Source organism: Anopheles moucheti, chromosome 3, assembly GCF_943734755.1.
Source record: "Anopheles moucheti chromosome 3, idAnoMoucSN_F20_07, whole genome shotgun sequence".
In the NCBI taxonomy this organism is placed as follows: domain Eukaryota; kingdom Metazoa; phylum Arthropoda; class Insecta; order Diptera; family Culicidae; genus Anopheles; species Anopheles moucheti.
The window spans coordinates 45660844-45683224 of record NC_069141.1 but is presented as its reverse complement, the minus strand read 5'-3'; the positions used below and the strand labels follow the sequence as shown (position 1 = coordinate 45683224).

The 22381-nt window shown below is 38.5% G+C and overlaps 3 protein-coding genes across 4 annotated transcripts; 1 reads left to right on the top strand and 2 right to left on the bottom strand.

Moving 5' to 3' along the window:
- Nucleotides 1-5226: 5226 nt before the first annotated feature.
- Nucleotides 5227-7637, bottom strand: LOC128302700 (protein Wnt-2). The gene is made up of 7 exons (XM_053039563.1): nt 7530-7637; nt 6850-7004; nt 6716-6778; nt 6398-6537; nt 6082-6216; nt 5634-5824; nt 5227-5572 (listed from the first exon to the last, which is right to left on the bottom strand). The coding sequence occupies exons 1-7, from the start codon at nt 7580-7582 to the stop codon at nt 5254-5256; spliced, it is 1056 nt and encodes a 351-aa protein (XP_052895523.1). The 5' UTR covers nt 7583-7637; the 3' UTR covers nt 5227-5253.
- Nucleotides 7638-9878: 2241 nt separating this feature from the next.
- Nucleotides 9879-13097, bottom strand: LOC128302219 (DNA mismatch repair protein spellchecker 1). Of its 2 annotated transcripts, XM_053038988.1 has the most exons (6): nt 12975-13097; nt 12866-12915; nt 12272-12802; nt 11928-12199; nt 10210-11851; nt 9879-10122 (listed from the first exon to the last, which is right to left on the bottom strand). In XM_053038988.1, exons 1-6 carry the CDS (start codon nt 13009-13011, stop codon nt 9940-9942), a joined length of 2715 nt encoding a protein of 904 aa, XP_052894948.1. In that variant the 5' UTR covers nt 13012-13097; the 3' UTR covers nt 9879-9939. The 2 variants fall into 2 exon arrangements, with proteins under 2 accessions (XP_052894948.1, XP_052894947.1); XM_053038987.1 differs by having other exon boundaries at nt 9879-11851.
- A 1120-nt stretch (nt 13098-14217) lies between these two features.
- LOC128301697 (gamma-aminobutyric acid type B receptor subunit 1) lies at nt 14218-20118 on the top strand. The gene is made up of 16 exons (XM_053038291.1): nt 14218-14243; nt 14878-15029; nt 15110-15349; nt 15426-15560; nt 15632-15802; nt 16857-17073; nt 17157-17322; nt 17389-17638; nt 17718-17867; nt 17938-18080; nt 18157-18280; nt 18359-18475; nt 18581-18788; nt 19071-19327; nt 19404-19541; nt 19625-20118. Exons 2-16 carry the CDS (start codon nt 14973-14975, stop codon nt 19772-19774), a joined length of 2523 nt encoding a protein of 840 aa, XP_052894251.1. The 5' UTR covers nt 14218-14243; nt 14878-14972; the 3' UTR covers nt 19775-20118.
- The last annotated feature ends 2263 nt before the right edge of the window (nt 20119-22381 follow it).

Below are 22381 nucleotides of genomic sequence, written 5' to 3'. Positions count from 1 at the left end.
AAAAAAAAACAATTACTATAAATACTGTTGTAATCGGATATTATGAATACGAATGAAAAGAAATGCTTTATGAAGATATACAGCAATAGTACACCCATGTCTGCGATATCGCATGTATGAAAGATTGTGGAATGACCTTGAAATGAAACATAACTAAATATCTTTCTAGTTCGAGTACGTAGAAATACTATGTTTACAACAATTAAAATATACTTCATTTGTAAAATAAAAACAAAATCCAATTCATCTTGGAACTAGCTGTAAACGCGATAGCACTTGGTGTTGAATGGATTAGACCGAATTTTAACCACTCACAACAAAGGAGAGGATATAACACATAAAAATAAAATTAAAACAACCCTGAAGCAAATGAACCACTCGCGTTTTATAAGAACAAAGTGTTTTGTTTGGCAAACGGATATTGTAGGGGTGTATTATGACAGTCAATATTATACATCAGGAGTGCTGGATAATGGAACGCTTGGAAAAAAAGATTTTATTTAAGCGATAGACATCGTCGACAAACACTCACCGTATGGGTGTTGGTTCAGGTTGAAACGAATCACGGTGAATTACCTTGACAAACCCTTTTTCTTGATGCTGCAGAATCGAATGATAAGACAAAATACAATTCATTATAATGCGTGTTTCACCTTAAAAGCGGAAACAACTCTTAACCATTAATGAAATGATTTCACGAATTAAGTTTGTGTGAAAAGTGATCAACAAAGATGTTTTCCTATCTATAGGTAACACAGCGGCAACAAAAGATATAACGCCTGTAATGTAACTACATTCAATATTATATTTTGCACATTTTTTAACATAAACACAGTTTCAAGTTTTGCGTAATTATGATATAGACAATATATTTTTGTAACACCCAATGAGATATATGTTTAAGCGCTAAAGTATTTGACTGTTTATATTTTACGTTTCTTATTAACAAAAATGAGCTAATATAGATTTTTTTGCATTTTCAAGGTTAAATTGTAATTGAATTCAGCGGACGTAACTGGTAAATAACATTATTTGAGACTGATACTTATAGGTATTAGTATCAGGAACTCAATAGTATATCACATCGTAAAGGTTCCATGTTCAATTGCTTGGATATGCTCAGTATAGGGGAAAATATGCTGGAAGCTCGGAAGAGTTCATTCTAGATATCATATTTTTTTGTTGTTGTTTTTTGTTTCGTTAGAACGGCCTGGCCGTAGCGACTTATTTTACCACGTAGCAGGATAGTAGGTCCTTGCTACGGGGGATTGGTCCGGATGGGATTTTGGTCCGGTCCGTTCTTGTGAAGACCGGCTCCGCTACCATCATGCCACCGGGCCGCCCCTAGATGTCATATTAGAAATATAAAAATAAAATATATAACTTAGGAAATATCAACAACAATATTGTATACGTTGCTATTTAAGGTTCAGGTTTTGGACGAAATGTTACCGCCATATTGCTTATCAAACTCCTTGGAATGTAATTTCTCTATTTCTCGTTTTATCGATTACAAATTTGTGACAGATGTTCGAAAAATCTAATTTCACGAGAAATTAGCGTCATATTTCCCTATTTACGCGTAATACGCTAAACAGAATCAATTACTAGTGTTTTAAATGATTTTATATCACATACTTGACGTAGTACATAATTGTTATTAAGTGTTCCCTGATGTCCTACAAACTTGTAAGCTATTAATGTGATTCTTGAAACCACGTATATTTTCAACGAGACGTATGATTTTACTTCAGTTGCAATGGTCAAATGTCTAGAAGTACTTTTGTTTTCAAATATTCTGCAAAAACGTATAATGATGTATTACAAACCTTCTAAAAGTTCTGGGAAATACACTGACTTCCTAAAAGAATAATAAACAATAACGGTTGATTCGCAAAACAATTCGATTCTGTGCAGCAAGCCAATTACTCATACTCATCATGTTTCAAATTAGGTTGTTCGATTGATGGTTCAATTGCATTCGTGTCAATTATAAATGTGAATGGCTCATATGATTGCTCATTAGCGTCCAGCATTTAAGAAAAAAACAAAAGAAAAATGCCCCAATAAGTGGCCCACTTTAATTTGCTTTTATGTAAATAGTTGCATGATTTCATTTGCAATTTGAAACATAAAAAGAGTAAAGCACGGCCGCTGCAACTTTAATAACCTTGCCAATCACTTTCATTAGTTCAACATCATGTCAACTTTCATGTCAAAACAAAGTGTCCAACAGTTTTTCGGAGTAAAATGGCAATATATTTTTGTTGAAGCACTGGTGTGTTATCAAGAGCTGTGCTGTGCGTAGTATCTCATTCGCATGAAAGTATAACGTGTGTAAACCCTAGTATAGAGCAAAATAATACAAAAAACGGGGAAACATTTCAATCCTGCTCTCGGTAGTTCTATCATACACAGTCTCATACATAAGCACGCAGGCGCCTACACAATTTAGCTCGCAGCAGGTAGTATGAATGGAGCACATAAGACTATCTGTTCATGCTCTCATTACTATGGTGGTAAAAGACCCAGCAATGAATGAGGCATGAATTCCGCAAAAGCAGTGGCAAAATGGGGCACTAGAAGAATCTGTTGGCCGTACATAGCTGACCATAATTATTGAGTCTGTTAATCATGGCTCATGGCTCCGGCGGTCCGTCACGTTCATTGTGAAAATTTTGCAATATTGATCTTCTGGCATAAAGCGTCTCTTACAGTTATATGTGGCATGTTCAAATGTGTGGCCTCAAAAAGGCTTCAAGGAGGAATGGTCATGAAACAAGGAGCATAAAATGTGGTATTGAAGAAGAGAATGCTGAGAAGAGCATAAAAGTTCAAGATTTAAGAAAGTGTGAGTAATGCCCCATAAGGGAATGTACAAGTTAGAATGATGCTCAAGACTGAGAGAAAGAGAGAAAGAAGAGAAACATTTAGAGAGTAATTGAGTTGTTGAGTGACACAGATGCGGAGAGGAGTTTGTGGAGAATTTATGTTTTCTTATACAGTGGCTCCAAGTGGACAGAAATAATATCATGAGCTCGTATTCTAAAAATAACAATCATACCATTTGATAAAATTGGTACATACTGGATCGAGGAAGAAGAAGAAGGAAAAAATGCTTACATATAACTGGCAGAGAAGAATTTCACACTATCGGGATGATAGAAAACTTGGTTTCTGTCTCTCTTGCTGCTCTGCACCTGAAGCGCGTGCTAGATATGTTATTTTTAACAAAAGCTTCTTTTTCTATTACCGCTCAAGGATGTGAATGGTAATCTGGTAACCTTGCTCGAAATTATGATGACGACAAGGGTGAGGGTGAAGATGATGATACTGATGATTTCGATGACGGAGGTGAGTGGTCGGGAACTTCATACGATACGAAATGCACAGCAAATGGAACGCACCTCAAAAATTTTGGAGAAACAAATCACTTAGTTCGCGGTTAGTTAAACTGTAGCACAGCAGGAAGTAGTATGTATATATGAGTACAACTGAATGTACAACCAGCGATAAGTTGTAGGGAGTTAACTCAGCTTGCCTCAACACGTCATCCCATTGAATGGCAGTCGAAGGAGCCAATTTTATTCACTTCTGTGTTTAACTATGTTTGTTTCGTTTACCTTATTCATACACATGCACAGAAATTGGTTTGTCAATTGTGTAGCAAAACGAAATGGCAACATGAGCCAGGATGGTGCACTACGATTTGCGGCGAGGAAAAAAGAACCGTATCAGCCAACCAGGCATGCTTATCTTTCTAACATTTTTTGGCCTGCTATGCAGCACAGCACCTTCACCGCGTGGCGTATTCGATAGTCGAAGACCATTGATTTTGTGATACGCGGTACTTCCTCAATACACTGTTTTACACATATCGCGAACACACTATAAGCACAAGGACCCCACGGCGCACAGCTTTTCTCGGAACTAGAACTTTTTTCCAGTACCAGCTAAACTAATGAGCATACCAACGAACACGAGCGTACGCAGAACAAATATGGAGTATTGGGTCGGACATACCGCAACGGTGGAGTTATCATATTTCGATATCCAACAGTTGTTGCAGCACAACCGCACTACGGTACAGCGAGCTGTAGTGCCAAGCCCTTTGAAATGTGCATACACCCGAGGACACTCGAACTGATATTCCGTTGCACAAGCCCGTTTATTCGACCACCCAAAATCTTTGACTTCGCGCTACAAAACTGGCAAGAAAAGAATCAATGAAAAAGCGCTGCTCGTTGCAATCCGCTATGCGCATGCCCGTTTGCTAGTAGTTTGCACAAATATTGGTGCGATGGTCATTTGACATAAATGTATATCAAACACTCGGCGAGCTTCTGACACAAACAGCCTGTTAGAAGCTTCGCAGCGATTGCTATAGATAGACACGGCTTTTTGGGTAGTGCTGGTGCATTGGGTTTTGCATCGGTTCGCAATATTGGTGAAGCTTCTTTTCGGTGGCGGTTTCAATAGGAAGAGATCTTTTTATCACGTGTGCTTGCTTACGGGGAGAGAAAACGCTTCAACTTTATGTTACGCACAAAACGCTATTATTGATTTTTATCACATTAATTTATTCGCTGTATCGATGCGGTTTACTAGACCCAGTGGATCCCTTAAACTTAACGGTTGAACGCATAGGAAGTTTTATGAAAACAATAACCAAGCGTCTCCATCGCCTGGGATGTGATTGGATTAAATTCATATTTGAAATTAAAATTTACTTAAAAGGGCTTCGTCTTCTGCTTTTGTAATTGTTTAATGGCGAGCTACTGCACGGACAAACAGTTTTGAATAGCATTAACAATGAATACTACAGCATTATCGACTAGCAACAGTTTTACTTTACAAACAGTTCGTTTCTAGTTTGTCGGTTGTCGGATTGTCGATTTAAGTTTTTGAATATAAGCCTATCAATAATTGTGTCATTCGCAGTATTGTGACATGACTTGCGTTTAAATTTGAAGTAGTATATTTTCACCAACGATATCAGTGATTGTATAGGTGTTATATTAACGTCTTTCATGGTGGCAATGATCACATTGCTAATTTAGTGTTGTGAGAATGAAATGCAATGAACCAATTTCATGTAGATTTGTTGTCGATTTCAAACGGAGTTCCTAAAGTGAAATATAAATTCCTTTTATAATCAGATGCGTAATAAATTTATCCAGGATATTTGTGACATATTTGTAAGACTTTAATAAAAGTTGACCGTAATGTTACTACGCGTACTGTAATGCTAGTTTATTTACAAGTGTATTCTTCCTTACGCTCGGAGCAGACATCGCATGTCACAGTGCAACACCATTTGAATTTACAATTACACTGCCAGGTCCGGTCGATCTGGTGCGTGTTGTAGCCTCGTCCGCAACAGAGTAGATCACAGCGATCCATGGAAGTTGAAGTACGATTGCAATTTCTGTCTGTTGTGCCCAGAACACCAATACTGATATTACGCTCACAATAATTTGGCGAAGGCTCCAGATAGATCAACTCCGTTCTTTTCGGAATTTGACCATCATTCTGTAAATTTCCATGTTTTTGCTGCATTTTGTTGCCTTTACTATCAACGGAATGTGAGAGTTAGAAGCAAAACTAATAAGGGAATGAACGTACATGCATACCGTTTCAGCACGAGTTGAAGATGACTGTTTCGCAGGTGAATCCCGTGTACCATCTTGGCTTTGCGGTATTTCTTCATCATGGTGTTACCAATAACGTGAAACGACGGAAGACTTTTCCAGCAGGTTTTCATGGCACAGGATCCACTAACGCCGTGGCATTTACATTCAGTCCTTAAGAGAAGCTTCACTATCTTTAAAAAGAAAAAAAAAACATTGTGGCAAATCCAAGGAAACGGAAAATAGTTGATTACTGTACTGTAGGTTACTTTAGTAAATTAAATTGATAAACACATTTCAACAGATTTTTTGTTTTATATCGTTTTGCTTCGCGGTTGAAGCATGCTCTGCATATTAAAAAAAAAACAACTTTAATAATTGAATTCTAGGTGGAAGAATTATTGACATTATGACATTATGGTATTATGACTTAAACGAATTTTCAATTTACCTTTCTTCCGACACGATTATTGTGCAGGTTCATAAGACTGCGGTTATCGTTTTCGATTTCACGGGCATCGAGAAATTTTTTTGCAAACCGCATACCGTAACCAATGTCCACGGAACAACCTCCCCATTTCCAGTTCTACTAAAAGAATATGTATACATGGAAGAAAGAAAACGAGAGAGAGAGTGATAAAAACAATAACAGAGAACGATAAATATGATGAAACGTTATCAGCAAAATGAAACATGGCAACATGGCTATCACAAAATATAAACAAAACAAGCCACATAACATTGCTGAATGGACGTTTTGCACTCACTTCAGTCTCGCTGGAAGAAAAACTTTTTTGTTTCGTATCACAACCACACGTTGTAATGTTTCCTTTAGCGCATGCTGCAGTAATGGAGTAAACTGCTCCAGCGCTAGTTATACCATATGTATATGCAGCCTCTTTTGAACCTGGAAGACAATAGCAAACTGTTGTTGAATTACATTTCTTCTAATGAATATATTACGTAATTCAACATATCAATAAAACGAGTCCAAATTAATATATCATTAAAGTTGTCGAACACATGAATCGCTGCCACGAATTGTGCACGGTATTTTGGTTCACTTAGTAAAATTATGTTTGTACCTATTACTATTATCTGTCCGAGCATATCATTATTCCAAACGTGAGTACAGTTCCATCGATGACCTATTAAAATATTTACAAAAAAAATCCGCATAAGACAAATGTGTCGAGTATGTAATGTGAATAATCCTTACCGTAAAACTGTTTTTGACATTCACTCGCTCCCAACATCTGTCCGGATGCTAATGATACAACAGCATCTGAGGATTCTGTGCATATCTGACGCTGGGTTTGCGTAAGACCTGGTATACGCGAGCAAAGTACTGTTGATACGAAACATTTAGCAGCCCTGCGCAAACAAACATATTAAACGGGATGGTAATTGGATGTCTTAGTTAACTAGCGATTGTATATTATTTTCCGTAAAGCAACGTTACACATTACGAAACGTAAATCTGTGATTATATCATGTACACTTCTGTACTATACGAAACGTTGTTGAAATAGTAAGTTTGATGTTTTCTAATTTAATTTACGTATCGATGAATTTCAAAAGATTGATCAACAAACTGTTACATTGGCTTAGTTGTACTAGATGCATAAGTTACAAAAATAGTTACAGTATCTGTTAGATACATTTTAAGAATAACCCCTTTTATTGTTAGCTGCAGTGCTTTTCAGGTGACAAAACTAATAATTATTCGAGGTATAAGTAATGAAAGCAATAACATTATCAAAACTCAATTTTATTACTATTTTTAGTGTCCAGTTTCATAATTTAGTAATAGAAAAATAAACCGGAAAGACGTTTCCAAACGAAGACACAACACATTTATCACATTATACCATCGCACCATTGTTTGACAACACCTACCTTAATTTGAAGATTGTGAGAATAACAAACAGCGCCGCTGCAACGTTTCTCATTTTATCCTCTTGCTTCTAAGATCATTTTATGGCCTTGCTAAAAGAAAGGCAGAATAATAATGACGACCTGTGCACCACGATGTGCAAATCCCTGTTTTTTACAAGTTACAACTGCACCCGGCTCAGTACAAGGAGTAACAGTTTTCAGTCACTAATGACATTTTTCGTTCCGCAGTAACATCTTTTACATAATGCGCTACCCAGTGCTTAACGTACTGATAGTATTATAATAAGATCACCACACCGCGTTATAAAAACAAAAAGCAAAACCCTAGGTATCATGCTACTTGTACATTCACGACACATATTAAACACCAAGTGATATCACGTATTAGACCAAGTTATTCACCATACCGATTGCCGATAATTGCCAAATAGCAAACGCATAAAAACACACGATTTGCTCACGACCACAACGAAAGACTGCAACAACAGCAGCGGTAGCAACTAGTTAAAGCGACGAACCCTTTTTCGGGATCAGGAAACAGGGCAGCAAACGAGACAAAAATCAATTGACTTGCAACACTCGTTGGCTTCCATATGATACCGAAACGATTAAGTTGTCCACAGCTGCAACCCGGTATACATCTCTCACATAATGAAAGCTAAAAAAATTTAAATAAAGCGAATTCTTTTTTTCTGTTGAAAAGCTGAATCTTTTTCTCTGAACTACAACTGGCAGAACTGCCGCAACTCCAACACTTGCAGATTTATCATAGTTGTTTAAGCTTGGTTTCCTGCTATCACGTATGGTAACGATGCTACTTGTTTATAGCTTTTAGCTGTATCTTTGAGGTAGCGAAAAACAACACCTTGAAGATTTATTCGAAAACAAACTAAAGGAGCTGGATCGTGGATACCGTATCACGTCAGTGTAGCTAATATAGCGAACGTTAATGACGATTGGTCAGTTACGTTACACTAACACATGGCACTCCACTACTGCACACGACACTGTTGTAAAGCAGGCTGGCTGCAAAAGATTTCCATACAGCCTTCCGCTGTCCGCCTTTCATCGCAGCATCTAACAAGCTCGCAAATGTAAAAAGCAACAACAGGAAACACGGATATGCGGGTTTACAAATAACTTGACATGTTTTCAGCGCAAAAACCAACCCAGTTCTGCATATTTATTCACACATATTTTCACTTCTTTGTACTGTATTGATCATCCCTAGCCAATATCTTGCTCTAGTGCGACTGATTATGTTTTATTTTCTTTCTCTTTTAACACTGTGTCGTTCCAGACACTTCGGTTATCTACTCCACACACGTTTCCGAACGAACGAGCTGCTCTGGACGGCTTCGCGGACGCCGAATGACTGAAAACGACGAAGACCTCGCCGATGATCACTGCAATGACGATAGCGATGAAAGCCAACCACGATTGAGTGCCTGCCTTAGCGTAAAGATGAATCTTGCTCGCTCGTTGGAAAAAACTCGTTCTGTGGCTGATTCAACTCTCTATGCACGCTTCAAGCATTAGCACGGAAGACGCAGAGAATTGAACATAGCAAATCATCGAAGAAACGTGGAATGGAATCATGATCCCCGTCAGTACCATGTTAGACTGAGAAAAAACGTTAAGATATTTCAATCCACCTAAAAACTGCTTGCCGAATATATGCTGCTGTACTGTGATCACTTTTAGAAATGCGAACTATTTTTTTTACTTCTATTGTTTCTAAAAAAAAATTAAGAGGTATTTTTGGTTAGAATGCGTAGATTTAGTTTTATGACCTAATTTTATTGGACGTGTTTAACACTTACGGCCAAGGAAAAAAACTACCCACTTAAGAAAGTTCTAATAATACTACGAAATGTAATAATGAACATTCAGTGATTTTCTGCTAGCACCGGACCATTTTGCAGTTAATGCTTTACGTTCATTATGTACAGATGTACAAGCCAAGGGAGAAAGAAAACAGTAGATTTTCAACACTGTTCATGCTATTCATATAACGTTAAAGCAAAATAGATGTTGTTTTTGTACCACAAATGGTACATGGCAGGTTATTTTCATATTGTATTTAATAGTGCACTAATTGTTCTACATCCTGCTTTATTCCGTTAAAAAAACTTTACTTTGAACTTAACATTAGTCTAAGGCACCGGATTTTTATTCAACAACCGGCAAACGTTTTTTCTTTTGAATATAACAATCCCATCAACCACATATGTTTGTCAGCTTAACTTGAACTCACAGGCGTTATGAATCTTTTCAAATAACGAACTTTGTAACGGACTTTGCAAATTAAAAACACATTGCATTATTTTTCTTCAATTTGAACAATCCTGTTTATTCATGGCACATCTACTAAAAATTACAATGCAAAATGCAATGATAATATATGCATTCAATTCATCAGCGATCGTAGATTCTGCAGCACATCGGTTGATAAAGAAAAAGTATCGCTATTACCATCGAAATTATCAATCTCATCAAAACATGTTTGTAGCAAAGCCAAACCGGCGTTATCTTGTTTCTCTTTAAGGGATCCTCGATGATCTTCACACTCATTGTAGAATTTTTGAGCGAGCTGCAAGTAGATGACAGATTTGACGTAGAATTGACGTTGACATAGGAAAAAAATTTCCTGGCTAGGATAAACGGTGCTATGTCTTACCTTGATCACACTAGGAGGAAAGTTGGCTAATTTGGCGACCTGTATTCCGAAGCTCTTCTCCATCACACCTGGCATAACTTGATACAATAAAGTCATTCGTTCCCCGTCGACGATAGCTTCCATGTGACAGTTTTTAACATTCGGCACGTACGTTGCAAGGTCAGTTATTTCTTGGAAGTGTGTGGCGAATAGAGTGAAGCATTTGCTTTCCTTGGCTAACCACTCGGCAATAGACCACGCGATACCGCATCCCTCGTAGGTTGATGTGCCACGTCCAAGTTCGTCGATTATTACAAGAGATTTATCTGTTGCTTTACGAATAATTCCAGCTGTTTCAATCATTTCTACCATAAACGTGCTGAGCCCTTTAGTAAAATTATCATCCGCACCGACACGACCCAGGATAGAATCCACGATGGACATTTCGGCACTTTGGCACGGAACAAATGCGCCGACGTGTGCCATCAGTACTGCAACACCGACAGATCTGATGTAGGTGCTTTTGCCACCCATGTTTGGTCCGGTAATGATATACATGGTTGCATCTTTAGCATCGAACATTGCATCGTTAGCGATAAAGTTAACATCTTCTTGAAGTTCGAGGCACGGGTGACGAATTTGGAAAAGTTTCAAGACACTTGGGCCATCTTTTTGCATTTTGGGCCGTACATAAGGAGTCGGTGCAGTTGAAGCGCTAACGGCAAAGCTTACCAAACAATCTAACTGGGCTATTTGGCTGTTGAGCATCGTCCATGGTTCTATGTACCCTATAGCCACACGAATCACCTCTGAAACTATTGCTTGCTGTTGTTCTTCATAAGCACTCTTCAACGTAGCAAAGGATTCGTTGTAGTCCTGCAGTTTGGTTGTGGTAAACCGCACGCCACCTTTGATCGCATCCAGAATACGATAAGAATTGTTCTTCCGTATCAAAGTTTCATCCTTCAGCGTGATTCGAAAATGAAATCCATGTTGGCTTACAAAATCCAGCTTGATGGATGACCCAGCCTCTAACCCGATGTCTTTTGCTACCGCAGAAAGGTGGCGTTTCATTTTGGAATGAATTTCATCCATCTCCTGTTTCCGTTCCTGCAACTGACTATCAAAATCAGCTTTTACGAGATATTCACCTTGTTCGACGGCTTCCAAATCAATAATTTGTTCAACCATCGCCTTGAATAACTTCAAATCTGCCAAACTATCCTTGATCGGCTTGTATACATTGTTAAGCACAGCTACATTTCCTGCATCATGTATATCAAGCAGACTCATCATCCTAGGCACACGTAGTATTACTTGGTACAAACGGAAAATGTCCTGCAAAGAAGCTTTACGCCGTAACAGCCGCTTAAGCACGAACATTATATCTGGCAGCTTCTTCAGGTGATTATCGTACAGTTCCATGCGCATTGTCGTATTATCAATAAAGTGCTCTACAATGTCGTGACGATCCTTGATAAGCTCATAGTCTCGCAACGGTTGTTTGATCCATTGTGCCATCAAACGATGACCTTGTGGCGTGCGGCACCGATCAAGTACACCAAGCACACTCTGCCAACGGTAACTGCTCGATTTGGTTGATGTGCCCGGTTTGGGAAAGAGATTCAGCGCTGATACTGCTGCCGCATCCAACGCAACGTAACTGTTTAAGATGATAAAAAGACGAGAGTAAAATAACGTTTCCTATGCTAGTTAAGAAGGTACATCTATGTTTTTACCGGTTTGAATCAAGGGAACTCAGCTGGAATTGGCCGTGATTGGCTATCTCGTTCGTTAGTTCAAGATATGTTAAAGCCACGCCAAGCGCACTCATCGCGACCGCCTTTGATGCCTCGGGAATGGTATTTGCATTTTGCTGTTGTCCCTCTCGAAAACGAAGCAGTTTGTTCAAACATTCGATAATCTCGGGTTTCTCCATCGAGAATTCCTTCGCTTTTCGAGTTGTGATGATCACATTATTTCTCTTCATTATTTGTTCGATACGTTCATACTAAATGGTAAATACAAGAAGAGAAAGGAGATTAAACACTGTTCATTTTTTTTTCTTATTCCACAAAATCACCTCTGTGGTAGCGTTAGGAAGCAGACATTCTTTAGGGCTCAACTGGACAATTAGAGCCTCTAACTCAGTGCAGAAGTCATCGTCGACAAACTCGATCACACCCATGCGCCTTTCGTTTACGTCGACGAAACCCAGCCCAATCATCCGCTGCTTCAATTCTTGGCGAACGTGTAAAGCAATCAGGGCTGATCCGTTCACCATTTCATTATTGTTGTTAAACAAAACGTCTTCGAAGTGAGCCAGATTGCCTGGAGACCCTTTGTACTGGATTGACCACTCGTTCTCAAGTTTCTTTTTCGAAGATTTTGTGTACACTTCTATGCGATAATTGCGCACAAGCAGCAGCTCTCGTATCAGGCCCTCGAAATTGTTTTTACTCAAAGAAACGTATGGCAGTTGGTGATCATCGATTTCCATTATCTTTATCACGTTCGTGGACTTGAACAGTATTTTCGCCACAAAGGCTGCGTCTTCGCCATGGCAGCTGTAGTAATCCGATCGATCAAAAATTCGCACTGTACTGGCAGGTTTCTGAAAACGGTAATAATTAATGAAACGTTAGAAGACCAAATCAAGCGAACATAGTTTGCATACCTCTCCCAGTGCTGTGAAGAATTCGACGAATGTTCTCTGCTGTGGTTTGTCTACAACGAGAAATATATTGTTACAGAATATAACGTAATTGTTGCGTGAAATTGGGTACCTAGGTTGAGGCATTGCAAAGGTTTCAAATTAGACATGGCACTGCACGTGGAAAGCACTAAATTCGTAATACAGTTTACAGAAAATCACAACACAAAACTGGTCGTACGTTTGATTACAAGAGCGGAAAACGCGCGAATGTTGTGTTTTGTGAATGCTTGACAGCTATGTTCCTGAGCTATACTGCTTCGTTGAAATGTTCAGACCTGTGAAAGCATAGTTGGTTTATTCGAATTATATTTGAAAATTTCCTAAATTTCCTAAAACTGAAACATTTGTTAAGTTACACGAATATTTTTATTTAATATCATTCAGAAAACTCCAAAGAGTTTTCCGAGCCGCATCTAGAGATAAACAATTTATTGAAAACTTTCCTTTACTTTCGAATCCTGTATAAGTTCATTGTTCACCTGCTTAAATCACATTTTAATTTAAATTGAATTGATTTAATTGAAGTTAAATTGAAGTAAATTTTAAATGAAGTATACATTTCAGTTGCTCAACACTTTGTAACAGTTTAAACAAAGTAGTTTAGCTGGCTGCACGATGGAACATATCCTCATGGATAATTCTAAACTCTTAAAAAAAAGTATGTTAATACGATAAATTACGTTGAAATAAGTGCAACCAAAATCAATGAATCTGAATGATTCTGGCCTGAGATTGCTGGACCGACAGAAGCAAATAATCACTGTAACTCATGAAAACATTGAACGTTCGTAAACCATCGAATCGCTTTCAGTATAAACAAAATCAATTAATATTGTTACAAATATTTGACATTTATTTCAAACTGCACGAAGTAATACGCATTCATTACGTTATATTTTTTGAATAATAATACAATAAAAGCATTTGAAAAGCACATGGTTCCTCACTACTGCTTTACGGGGCAAATATTTTTAGAGTGATAACATTTTTTTCAACCAGTTCTAAAAATTTTCGCAAATACGCATACAGACAAAACACGCCGTAAGCGCATGCGTAACAATGTGACACAAAAAGACATACGCAAGAAACAAGGCAGAAACATTCTTCAACAGTGTTCTGCTTGTGGAAAGGCATAAGGATATTTGTGAAGCTTTCACGCAAGGTACATTACTGTTTGAGTTGGAGTTTTTGATTCAAGCTTCGTGCATATGTGAGAAATGTTGTACGCACCTATGATACAAATAGTTATTGGAAATAGTTGTTGCTCAAACCATCTTCTCTAAAGTGGTACATTATCCGGTGCTTGGCGTACGCTTTTATCGCCAATGTGAAACGATAGGTGTGTATAGGATGTAAATTAGTGTCGATGTGGAAACAATCTCGTCCAAATATACATTTACAATGCATGTTGAAATTAATGCTTGCGCCAAAGTGTACAAAACTCAAAAAACTCGCAAATATTTTCTTTTTCACATATTTTTTCGCAATTGATTTCAATTGAAGTTGCTTTACTCATTCAAACCCAAAGAGATTATGTAAATTTGATGAAAGGCCACCTTAAAAGCTTCAAGCTGCGATATAAAAAAATCTGGTTAAACTACAGCGATTCAACAGTTAGTCGTTACTGAGTAGTTGCTACCATAAACAACTTTGTGTAAAACACGAACAGTGACTTTGTGGCATCTTTTATCGGTATAAGTTCATTTTTGCTCTTCATACGACTTTAAGCCTAGGACGTGGTATATCTGACTGGCGACTAGGGATGAAATGTTTGATTATGTTGATGGAATAATTACATCACTACCTGAAGTGGTGTGTGAAGTACATTTCGCACACGCCAGAGCAGCATGGAAATTAAGGACCGAGCATAAGTGTTCAACTAAGATTTCACCAACAAAACAGCAGATACATATCACTTACAATGCATCGCTCGATTAGTGTCAGGGCAAATAATTCCATTTTCGATTTTACAGGTACAAATTGGTGTTACATTAATTCGTCATATCATTTAAGTACACGGTCTACTACAGCCTCTTAGCTCAACTGTTTTATAGAGAAAAGTTGCAAAATGAAAAATAGAGCTTTAAAGTCCGATTATAGATATTTTAGCGAAATATATAGCAGTGTAAGTATTGCCATCCGTTAATAACATTGTCTAGCGAGAATTCCAGAGCAATGTAACTAGTTTATCATTGCACATTACAGGTAACATGCTTCCTGCAGTACCCTACAGTGTTCTACTTGCTGTTAACAGTCCTATTTGTCGGTAGCGTAAATGGAGCAAATCAGCTGCATATTGGTGGAATCTTTCCTATAGGAGGAAAGGGTGGTTGGCAGGGAGGACAGGCATGCATGCCAGCCGCCAAGCTGGCCCTACAGGATGTGAATGAAAACCCAGACCTTTTGCCAGGGTTCAACTTAACGCTTCACAGTAATGATAGCGAGGTGATTGTGGAATTAACATACCAGAAGAAGTTCTGCTTAACCAATCCAATGCTGAATTTCCCCTATACACTTGCAGTGCGAACCAGGTCTTGGAGCGAGCGTTATGTACAACTTGCTATACAATTCACCACAAAAGCTGATGCTGTTAGCGGGGTGTAGCACAGTTTGTACGACGGTAGCAGAAGCAGCTAAAATGTGGAATTTAGTTGTGGTAAATATAGTTAGTTATAGGTTGTTATATACTATTTTACGTATGACCATTCTGTTGCTAATATGTTTTAGTTATGCTATGGAGCTTCCAGTCCGGCTCTTTCCGATCGCAGTCGATTTCCTACGCTGTTTAGAACTCACCCATCGGCTACAGTCCATAACCCTACTAGAATTAAACTGATGCAAAAGTTTGGCTGGTCAAGGGTGGCAATCTTGCAACAAGCAGAGGAAGTCTTCATATCGGTATGTGAAATATGAATTGCTACATTAGTAATAGTACAAGCTCTATTTTTCAACTTTAACGTCATCAATATCAGTAGCTTGACGTTGATATTGACTTAACATATGAAATGCATTTACATTGGCTAAAACATAAATGCTTCCAACAGTTAAGAGTTCAATCTTAGCTAGATCATGTCCATCTCTATGAACAGCATTGTTAATAATCAATTATGAACAAATGAATGAAGCGATAATTATGTGATAGCGGGGTATAGGTGACATGGCTCGGTTTTCAGTTTTCCCCTCTTGTTCGATCGTCGCTACTGTGCTCAGTTCCTTTTTATGTTCCCAATTGTTCCCTTCAAATTCGTCCTCCTTTAATCATTCTTAGACGCCGTATATCCGTTAATCGCAATGATCCTTTGCTGCGTGCATTGTTCGATCAATGCTTCGCCTCATTTATTTGATTTCCACCATTTTCTTCCTGTATTCATTTCCAGATTACGATCCTATCTTCATTACCCTTAGTATACTGCCCCTTAGTTTAGCCCTTAGTAAAGTAGAAATTAGTGTGTGTTAATTTGGCAGACATTCGTCAATAAATAATAATTATAGCAATATAGAGAATATAATGGCTCGAATCACATCTACACTGGCCTCTAGTAGCAAAGAATGAACAGCATATTTTTATAGCGACTTTGAGCTGGGCAGCCACATTCGCCTTTTGTCACTTATACATTTATATATGGGGCGCGGTCTGGTGGTGTATTTGTAGCGGCGCCGGTCGTCACACGACAGGACCGAGGGGAAATCCCATCTGGAACAAGCCCCCGTAGCAAGGACTGATCATCTGACTACGTGGTAAAAATTAATCTATATAGCCTGGCAGTTCTAACTAAATCAAACCAAAATTAAAACTGGTAAACATGTTTGGCCACAGTTTCTCAAATCATTCGTTATACTGCTGTAACATTTACCCATCCGTTTTTTTATTATACCCAGTCATCGCACCTAATCCAATTTTTATATTTTACAAACAAGTATATAATAATACGTTTCAACAATTTTCTTGCAGACGGTAGAGGATTTAGAAACTAGATGCAAAGATGCCGGCATCGAAATAGTGACAAGACAATCATTTCTATCAGATCCAACGGATGCAGTAAGAAATTTACGACGGCAGGATGCACGTATCATAGTGGGATTGTTTTACGTGGTGGCGGCACGGCGAGTGCTTTGCGAGATGTATAAACAGCAGCTATACGGAAGGGCTTATGTATGGTTCTTTATCGGTTAGTATTGATATTGATATTAACTCAAACCATAAAAGTTTGTGCTGTGATGTGCACATTATCGAATCTAATCATTTTTAAAGGCTGGTACGAGGACAACTGGTACGAGGTAAACCTGAAGAATGAAAACATTTCATGCACCAAAGAACAGATGAAGATGGCTGCCGAAGGACATTTAACAACGGAGGCGTTAATGTGGAATCAGAACAATCAAAAAACGATATCAGGAATGTCATCAGAGGATTTTCGGTACGGGGTCACTGAGTGCTTCCACTGAGTGGAAATGATTTGCATGATGTTATTGTTTATTTTTAGAAAACGGTTGAATGCTGCTTTAATTGAGGAGGGCTACGATATCAGCCACAATCGCTATCCGGAAGGTTACCAGGAGGCTCCACTCGCATATGATGCGGTGTGGAGTGTGGCATTAGCATTCAATAAAACGATGCAAAGGCTAACGGAGCAAAACTCGGGTAAAAATCTGAAAGACTTCACGTACACTGATAAGGAAATAGCAAACGCTATTTACGCCGCCATGAACTCAACCCAATTTCTAGGCGTATCGGTAAGCGAACTGTTTTGTGCAACCGTATTGTCGACTGGTTCATTCATACAATAAACAATCTTTGCTTTTCGTTTAACAGGGTGTTGTTGCTTTCAGTTCGCAGGGTGATCGTATTGCGTTGACTCAGATTGAGCAAATGATTGATGGGCAGTACTACAAGCTAGGATACTACGACACGCAAGCCGACAATCTTACCTGGTTTAACAAGGAGAAATGGGACGGAGAGAAGGTTACTCTTACTGATCTTTTTTGTTGCATTTTTCTAATGTATATGACATTATGATTCATGCGCATTACAGGTCCCCCAGGATCGTACGATTGTAAGACGGGTTTTAAGAACAGTTTCATTGCCACTGTTTATCTGTATGAGCACTATATCAAGTTTTGGCATACTGGTAGCAATAACACTCATCATATTCAACATTTGGCACAGACATCGAAGGTAACACAAATAGAAAATGCTGGTTAAAAATTGCACACAAATTTGTTAATACTGTTGTATTTCTAATGAAATTCAGAGTTATTCAATCGTCACATCCCGTGTGCAATACCATCATGCTTTTTGGAGTGATCATCTGCCTCGTGTCCGTCATTTTGTTGGGTATTGATGGACAGTTTATAACTGCGGAAAACTATCCAAAAGTATGCTTTACTTTAGTTTGGCGAACGCATGTTAAGTTGCAGAGTAATTAACCATTTCAAATGTTTCTCCGATAACAGGTTTGTCAGGCTAGAGCATGGATCCTGTCGACAGGATTCACCTTAGCGTACGGAGCCATGTTTAGCAAAGTATGGCGAGTGCATCGCTTTACAACGAAAACTAAAACGGATCCAAAGGTTTGTACACATTTTCCAAAGACTAGTTTAATCTCGTAACTCAGCTTTCATATGAGAGATAAGAAGAGCACTGACTTAAATTATTTTTGTTACACTAATGAACAGAAAAAAGTGGAGCCATGGAAATTGTATACAATGGTGTCTGGACTATTGACGGTGGACTTAGTAATACTGCTGACCTGGCAAATGCAAGATCCTCTACAACGAAGGCTAGAGACATTCCCGCTAGAGGATCCGATTTCTTCTAATGATGATGTTAAAATACGGCCAGAGTTGGAACACTGTGAAAGCCACAACAATTCCGTTTGGTTAGGTACAGTACATTCAGTTTTTTTAAATTTATATCTATATATTTTGAACGGTTCCTTATTCAATTTCAACAAAATTATTTGAATGCTTTTATAGCAAATGTTTCATAAGAGTTGAGTAATCTTATTAAATCCTGGATAAGGCTTGGAGTTTGGACAACGAATTGTCTCTCAGCCAATCCCAATTTGCACAGAATGCAATCTTTAGTTATAAGCAATAAGTCCTTTTAGATTTAAACTGTTGAAACTGAGTAGGCATGCTAACATTCTGATACGCTTGCTTTCAGGGGTGATTTACGGCTTTAAGGGATTGATACTAGTGTTCGGACTCTTCTTGGCATATGAGACACGTTCCATCAAGGTGAAGCAAATAAACGACTCTCGTTACGTAGGAATGAGTATTTACAACGTGGTGGTGCTATGTTTGATCACTGCACCGGTTGCTATGGTGATAGCGTCACAGCAAGATGCGTCCTTCGCCTTTGTTGCGTTGGCTGTCATATTTTGTTGCTTCCTCAGTATGCTACTAATATTCGTGCCGAAGGTAAGCGCATGATCGAATGATAACTGTCAGGAAATATACCACGTGCACGCATATGCCTCTGTTATATTCACTTCAGGTAATCGAAGTTCTGCGCCATCCTAAGGATAAGGTCGAGTCTAAATTCAGCACTGATACCGGAATTTCAAAGGAAGACGAAGAACGCTACCAAAAATTGATATCAGAAAATGACGATCTCCAGAAATTAATCGCTCAAGTAAGTGAACATGAGATAAAAATCCTAGCGTGCGTAGTGCATATGCATGCACTTACAAAATTAATGCATTTCGATCATTTTAGAAAGAAGATAAAATCCGATTACTAAAACAGCGACTCACGGAACGGGAATCGAAGAATCCTGCTCAACCTTTTAATGAATCTTTGAATGGTAACACTGTCGGTGGAGTACAATTTAATCGATCATCTTCAACCGCTCTAGCTCAAAAGTAATGTAAATGCAGCATTAACGGCACTAACGTGAATGCTCCAAGGCATCCTAAAGATTAATGCTATCTGTGTACTACTACCATGAAACGAAAGTATTGATGACGAACAATTGAAACACATTATTATAACATATAAATTGACAAGCAACAAATGCATATTAGCGAACGAAATGTATCGAAATAGTGAAATTACATCCTTGTCAGCAATTGCTTAGAGATATCTTAGGGAACGAGATAAGAAAAACAATACTGAAATCAATTTTCTGCTATGTAGGAGAACATGATGCGTAACGAACAAACAAAAACAACAAACAACTCCGAACAGTGTATATTTTAACAAAAATAAAACAAAACACACACACTCCCAACCGTGTTATTCCTTCTCCGAACAATAGTGCACATGGGTTTTATGAGATTTAAACGATGCTAGGCAAAAGAAATATGGAAATGATCATGACATTCAAAATGCTAAGGAGGTGGATGATTCGTTATCGTGCTGTTTACTCCGATCATTCAATATGCATCGCATTAATTCGCCTGTGAACCCCCGAAACGTGTGTTTGATTGCAAAATGTACAATCTCATCGATCGGTACATTCCGCTGGGCTCATGAAGAACCAGTTATTCTAAGTGTATTTTTTTCTACTGAGAGTAAAAGAAAAATACAACGATTTTTTTGCGAATATCAAATTAAAGTTTTGCAAAAGCACTAATTTATAGTTGTAAACAACAACACACATCTTCACATCTTCAAAACTCATCCGATGTACAATCAGACGATGTAGAATTAGTAATCGAATGGCTCACCAACCGATGGATGTACAAAAGTAACAAAAATATGGGTCACTCTTACCGCTCGATCTGGTAGTAAAAAACAATTATGTTTACATAGCCAATTGATTGATCCGGTGTAGATCACGCCCTTGACATTTTGATTCGCACTGCTCATGAGAAGCAAACAGCATGAAATGTATGTTACATACCAATCAGCAATCGTCAGCAAATAGGCAATGCAGAAGAACACACAATGGTAGAGAAATGATATTTTTCATGCTAAGCTAAGGTTGTTTTACAAACTTGCAAAGAATAACTCATATGGATGAACATACCGTAGTGCCCATATGCACTGGGAGCACCTGTGCGTTCTGCAAACGTTCAACCTGTGAAGCCATTACCGCTCACACACCATTACATCACCGATCCACAGTTTTGTTACCTATGTAACGAATTTTACTATTTGTCCATGTTCAACGAAACGTAACGCAACGTACCAGTTAACGTTCTAGGGCGGGATGCTTGAATGGAATAATGTCAGAATATGGACCAACGACAAATCTATAGCGCTAACGGCAGCATTTTGTCACAATCTTTAATTGTGAATTATTTCACAGAAGCTTAAGAATTGTTTGCACCTAAAATGGAATGTTTATGCTATAGATATGTATTTATAATTCTATTTTCGCAATCTTATTACATTAGTAAATGAAGTTAAAGTTCCCTTCAATTCTGCAATATTTACATTGAAAATTTGCAATTAGCATAAGAAAGAAAGCAAACACATTCACACAAGCGCAATTTATGTAATCATCATCAGGGAAGAAGTTCAACGACTGAACGATTGTCTGTAGTTGATTGATGGCTGGTTCAACCTTCCTCCCTACCGACTAGTTAACATGCTCCGAAAAATCTTCTCCACGATAAAGTAGTTCACGCTACCGTACTGTGTGAGTCGTTATGGAACGGTGTAAATGAATGGCCGGCTGACGTACCTCGTTTTGGAATTAGGTTTGGATGCCGAGTGAAGGATGATGTTTGAATATTAAACTACTTCCAATTGATCCCTTCACATCCTGCCCGCCAGTGTCAGCAGCATGGAGAGGTGCACCCCACTTCCAGGTGAATTCAACAAATAGCAACAGAAAGACGGCAAGCACGCTGAAACGGAAAAGAAAGAAAAAAACCTAACACGGTGGTACGCGCTCCAACCTAAGTTTATAATTTAGAAGATCGCGGTTGTTCGCGATCGTGATCGTTCGTCACGTAAAGACAAGTAATCTTATGCAATTCAAGAGGAACTATGCCTCTCGATGTTTTCATCACTAGCCCGCCTTACTTTATCTGTTAAATTGATGCCAGTGCCAGCGAGAAACCGTTGATAATGGTTTACACATATTTTTGTATAGAATTCGATTTAAAAATGTTTTCCCTTCGAATGTGCGTTCCCCGTAACAAGGATAATGATAACCTGATGATGTTAATTATTTTTTTAGCAACAACAATCAGCAACGCTAGGTGGATCGATGGAATTGATTTCAGCTTTAGTACAAACATACAGACTGAGCTTGATTGCCAAATGAAGATCACTAGATAGAGAGAGAAAGAGAGAGAGAGAAAGAGAAAAACGGAAAGAGGAACACAGGGAAAAACACTGCTATGAAACAAAACCGGTACGCGTCGAGGGTTCGTGGATGCCGCGCTGATATAGAGCCCGCTTGGTAGTAGCCGGTTTTACGGGAGCCCCAGCCTCTGCACGCTGTTGATGATCGTTGCTTTTGTCGATGGGATAGGCTTTCTCGTATGCAAACACGCTAGTGCCATCAATTGGCGATTG

Coding starts and splice junctions, on each gene's coding strand:
- LOC128302700 (XM_053039563.1), bottom strand. CDS start 7,582: ATGAGAAACGTTGCAGCGGCGCTGTTTGTTATTCTCACAATCTTCAAA. Junction 6,217..6,397: donor TTTCTTCCAGCGAGACTGAA/GTGAGTGCAAAA, acceptor TTCTTTTAGTAG/AACTGGAAATGGGGAGGTTG. Junction 5,825..6,081: donor ATAATCGTGTCGGAAGAAAG/GTAAATTGAAAA, acceptor TTCTTTTTAAAG/ATAGTGAAGCTTCTCTTAAG.
- LOC128302219 (XM_053038987.1), bottom strand. CDS start 13,011: ATGTCTAATTTGAAACCTTTGCAATGCCTCAACCTAG. Junction 12,803..12,865: donor TCTTCACAGCACTGGGAGAG/GTATGCAAACTA, acceptor TACCGTTTTCAG/AAACCTGCCAGTACAGTGCG. Junction 11,852..11,927: donor AGTTCCCTTGATTCAAACCG/GTAAAAACATAG, acceptor CATCTTAAACAG/TTACGTTGCGTTGGATGCGG.
- LOC128301697 (XM_053038291.1), top strand. CDS start 14,973: ATGAAAAATAGAGCTTTAAAGTCCGATTATAGATATTTTAGCGAAATA. Junction 17,323..17,388: donor ATGTCATCAGAGGATTTTCG/GTACGGGGTCAC, acceptor GTTTATTTTTAG/AAAACGGTTGAATGCTGCTT. Junction 18,281..18,358: donor CTGCGGAAAACTATCCAAAA/GTATGCTTTACT, acceptor CTCCGATAACAG/GTTTGTCAGGCTAGAGCATG.